This window comes from Zingiber officinale, unplaced genomic scaffold (assembly GCF_018446385.1).
Source record: "Zingiber officinale cultivar Zhangliang unplaced genomic scaffold, Zo_v1.1 ctg198, whole genome shotgun sequence".
NCBI lineage: Eukaryota > Viridiplantae > Streptophyta > Magnoliopsida > Zingiberales > Zingiberaceae > Zingiber > Zingiber officinale.
This window is the reverse complement of record NW_024589881.1, coordinates 304,771-309,354: the sequence shown is the minus strand read 5'-3', so window position 1 is coordinate 309,354 and position 4,584 is coordinate 304,771. Positions and strand designations below refer to the sequence as shown.

General features: G+C 35.1%; 1 protein-coding gene across 1 annotated transcript; it reads right to left on the bottom strand.

Annotated features, from left to right (window-relative positions):
- Positions 1-1,111: 1,111 nt before the first annotated feature.
- LOC122036705 (rust resistance kinase Lr10-like) lies at positions 1,112-1,763 on the bottom strand. Its single transcript, XM_042596108.1, has 2 exons — positions 1,310-1,763; positions 1,112-1,149 (listed from the first exon to the last, which is right to left on the bottom strand). The coding sequence occupies exons 1-2, from the start codon at positions 1,761-1,763 to the stop codon at positions 1,112-1,114; spliced, it is 492 nt and encodes a 163-aa protein (XP_042452042.1).
- Between the last annotated feature and the right edge of the window lie 2,821 nt (positions 1,764-4,584).

Sequence of the window (4,584 nt, the reverse complement as noted above, 5' to 3'; positions counted from 1 at the left end):
TCCCTCTTTTTCCTAGTTCTATTTGATATCTTTGTTCTTTGTTTTCCTTGTTCGATGATCTCGTTCCAGCTCCTCACTATGAACTCATCATGATTCATTAGAGGCGATTAGGGTGAATCATTTATGTTCGGCTTGTTTGCTTCCATTGAGATTTAAGGAGCCAAGTGTTTTACATTCTTTTTTGTTTGGTGTATCAGACTGATGCTGCTATTTAGGCTGTTAGCATGCATTGCTTCACAAGACTAATTTTTTGAATAAAGATACTTTTTTTTGCCCGTTTAGGGTGATTATTTCATGTTTCATTGATTTCTCGTTCGTCTTGGCGCTTTTACCTTGTTTCTTAATTGATAATCCGCCATTGAGGTTTAAGGAGCAAAGTGTTTTTACATTTCCTTTTTTTTTTTGGTTTATCAGACTGATGCTGCTAATTAGGCTGTTAACATGCATTTCATCACAAGATTATTATTTTTTTTTTAAAAAAAAGATACTTTTTTTTGGCTAGTTTAGGGTTATTATTTTCAGCATTGCGTTTTTCTACTTATAGCTTTTTGTAACTCGATGCTTCTTGTATGAATCATTGATTTCTCGTGGCGCTTTTTCCTTGTTACTTAACTAATAATCTGCCATTGAGGTTTGAGTGTTTTTACATTATTTTTTTGTTTCATTGTTAACCTTATTTCTTAACTAATAATATGCCATTGAGGTATCTTAACTAATAATCTGCTAATTCGGCTGTTAACATGAATTGCTTCGTGAGACTAATTTTTTGAGAAAAGATATCTTTTTTTGACAGTTTATGATCGTAGTTGGCTATTAACTAGAGTTTCTTTTATCTCGTGTTATCCCTCACCCCTTCAACTCTGATATTTCAACTTGTCTAATCACAAAATATGTTTGTTATCTATTAGTACTGGTATTCTACTGAACATAGTTTCTCTTATTATATCATTTATTAGTTTATTCTGAATAGTAGCATTTTTGTTTTATCTTTTTAACAATCTACATGTTTATTTTAGCACTCTTTCTATGTACTTTATGTGTCTATTGTTTCCTAATGTTGCTTTGCATATTTTCTTCGATGGTTCTATGGGCATTTAGACTAACAGAAACATTAGGAAGAGCCATCAGTAATCTTCATTTTAGCACTAACTGCACAAAATAGCTACAGAAATCTTCATTAAGATATTGCATGTGTTTGGATGAGTGCATATTGCGTGTGTTTGGATAAGTATATTATGAGGCTTGATGTCAAAGTGTAGAATCTGCATATCACATCCTTGATGTAAGTAATTGATGCCCCGTGCAATACCAATTGCTATTTGAATGAGTTTTTCTGAGGTGAAAAAGTGACCATTAGTTCCATTGGGAGCAAAAATGTACTTGTCAAGTGAGCCATTAGGCATATACTCATAAATCAAAGCTCTCTTTGATCCGTCTGAGCAATATCCAACTAACCGCACGACATTCACATGATGAATCCTACCTAATGTAGAAACTTCATTGATGAAGTCATCGCCATTGCATTTGGAGTTGCTTAACATCTTAACTGCAACAAAACGATCCCCTAGAAGTTCCCCTTTGAAGACTGAGCCGAAGCCACCTTGGCCGAGCTTCTCTCTAAAATGCCTTGTGATTGCTATGAGTTCAGAGTAGGCGTATCTTGTTGGCATCAGTGTTTGCTGGCGCCGAAGAAACTTCTCTATAAGGTCAACTGCGACTCCCCTGTTCCATAGTTTGTAACCAAGCAAGAACCAAACTATCATAGGCGCTATGATTAATCAGCCCAGTATCAAGAAAACTGCATAAAGAAAAAAAAACAAGTGCAACTTTCAAATGCAAGGATCGGATTGGATTGGAGGGAGGATTAACAAGAAGAACATCAATGTGTACCTGCTAAGAGCTGTAGAATCTGGATGAATACCACCACTGCAATTGTGATTTGAGTAATGAAAGCCCTTTGGTAGTGGTCTCCTATGCAAAATGCAAAGTGTATCTAACTATAGGGGAGGAAGTAAACTTGGGAGAGCATGTGCTTGCCTCTTAGTAGATCAAAGAACAAGCTGCATGAGATCAGTTTAATAAAGCAGTCAGATAGCTGCGTGCAATTTGAAAACTATTTTACATTAAGGATCTGAAAATCTTCATTAAGATTTTCATTAGAATTAGAACCTCTTAGAGGGGATTCTTTTGATGGAATATAATTTCCATGAAACCATATTATACTTGAATAATTAAATGGGAAACACTAACTGCACAAAATATCTACAGAAAATCTTCATTAAGATATTGCGTGTGTTTGGTAGGTAGAAAGTCATGATGATTGTTTTGTTTCTTTTGAGAGCCATCAGTAATGCTCATATATGAACTAGAAACATATTATTGCTACTTTTGTAGGTGGATACAGGACAGTCGAGATCAGTACACTAAGGAGCGTCTGGATTCAGTAATTGATCAGTACACTAAGCGTATGGATTCAGTAACTACTGTACTATTTTGAGTAAATAGATTGTTGGCTACTTCTGTAACGCCCGCCCTTCCATGGACACTCTGACTGCCCTAGAGGGACGGGGTTACTTACATTCACCTAACATACTAATGCATATGAATTCATGGTAGCGGAAGACATACTTAAAATTTTTATCATATGCATTTGATTGTTTTAAACATGGCATGTGAATCATAACTTATTAACATTTTACCATATCATAATTATTCTAACATGAGCAAAATATCATAAGAGCATAACATACTAGCTCAAACTATCATCATAAGCATTGGGTCCAAACTTAGTTCACATGCATAATTTGACCAAATATAGTTGATCTATCCACCATGCCACTTCCACACACATCATCATTGCCCTTCCTGCTGCTCCCCTTAGTTCATCCATTCCTTGCCTTTATCTGCAGTACAAGGAACATAAAACTATAAGCCCAAAGGCTTAATGAGCTCCTTTCCTACTCATAAAACATAAAGCACATAACACAACATAACATGTAAAACATAGCATAGCATAACATAGCATTGGGAATCATAACATAGAACATATCTTATCATGTAAGAAACATAACATATCATAACATAGCATGAGGAAAACATAACGTAAACATATCATATCATATAAGAAGTATAACATAGCATAGCATAGCATGTGAGTGCATATCATGAAACATATCATATCATGTAAGCACATATCCTGAAACATATCATATCATGTAAGCATGTATCATAACTCATACCTGTTCATAATAGTGCATAAACAATAATTCATAAAATATGTGCATGTAGATGCAAGATGTATATTTTTTTAAAACATGTATCATGGAATGCACATATGCATCATGTCTCTTTTAAAACATATCATATACATACTTGAACATAATATCATCATGAGGTCCCGGCTTGTACCACATACATACATAAATGCGCGCAATCCCTAGGACAGGGTAGCTAGCCCCGAACCTACTAGGGATCTAGGTCCGTTCATAGTCCGTCAACCTAGGGGCGTACTAAGGAGCCCATCCCTTTTTACAAGGCCCGTTTCATAGACCATCGACCTCGGGGCGCTTATGGAGCCCACCCTTGGTACAAGCCATACAAAGTAAACTATCATGTCATATATATCATGTCATCATGCATATCATAGCTTATCATACATGTCATAATTTCTTGTCATATCATGAAGAGAGATCTTGATCCCATCTTAAGGGAAGCATCTCTTTGCCATACCATGAAGAGTGCTCTTGATCCCAACTTAAGGGAAGCAACTCTTAGGTTTTTCTTCTTACATAAGCCTTTCATACATATATCATGAAACATAACATGTTCGTATCATAACATAAAGCATAACATGTGATCTTCATAACATCAAGCATGGCATATCATATCATGAAGCATAGCATATCATATCATGAGCATAGCATATCATATCATGAGCATAGCATATCATATCATGGGCATAGCATATCATATCATGGAACATAGCTTATCTCATAACATAAGGCATAATATATCATATCATGAACATAGCATATCATATCATGAGCATAGCATATCATATCATGAGCATAGCATATCATATCATGGAACATAGCTTATCTCATAACATAAGGCATAACATATCATATCATGAAGCATGGAACTTAAATTAATCACATATCAAAGACCACACATCATGAGAAAACATAAGCATGCTTGGTTAGATTCACTCTAAACCCATTTATCCACCTTGGCCGAAACCTTACTAATTGGATTTCCCATTTTTTTTCCACTATAAGAAGCATGAAACTAAAACCACCCATAGATAAATAACCATATATCATAAATGGGCATAAACAAGCATGGTTAGTTTGCAAGACATGGCTCTAAGTCTCTACACTTGCTTGGCCAAACCCTAAGGTGATATTCTAAGTTTCATTTATGTAACATGTAGCATGAAAACTTATCTAACAATATACAAAAGATCATATATCATGTAGAAACATAACTAAGCATGATTTGGTTTCAAAACTTTACCCTAGGCTTGGCATTCCCTCTTGGCCGAAACCTACATTTAGGGTTTTAAGTTTTTTTTTTTTAATGCCA

Bases quoted from the DNA above. Each gene is read 5' to 3' on its own strand.
- LOC122036705 (XM_042596108.1), bottom strand. From the start codon at position 1,763: ATGATAGTTTGGTTCTTGCTTGGTTACAAACTATGGAACAGGGGAGTC. The intron at 1,150-1,309 runs GTATTGCACGGG...TATTTTGTGCAG, and splicing joins ACTCATTCAAATAGCAATTG to TTAGTGCTAAAATGAAGATT.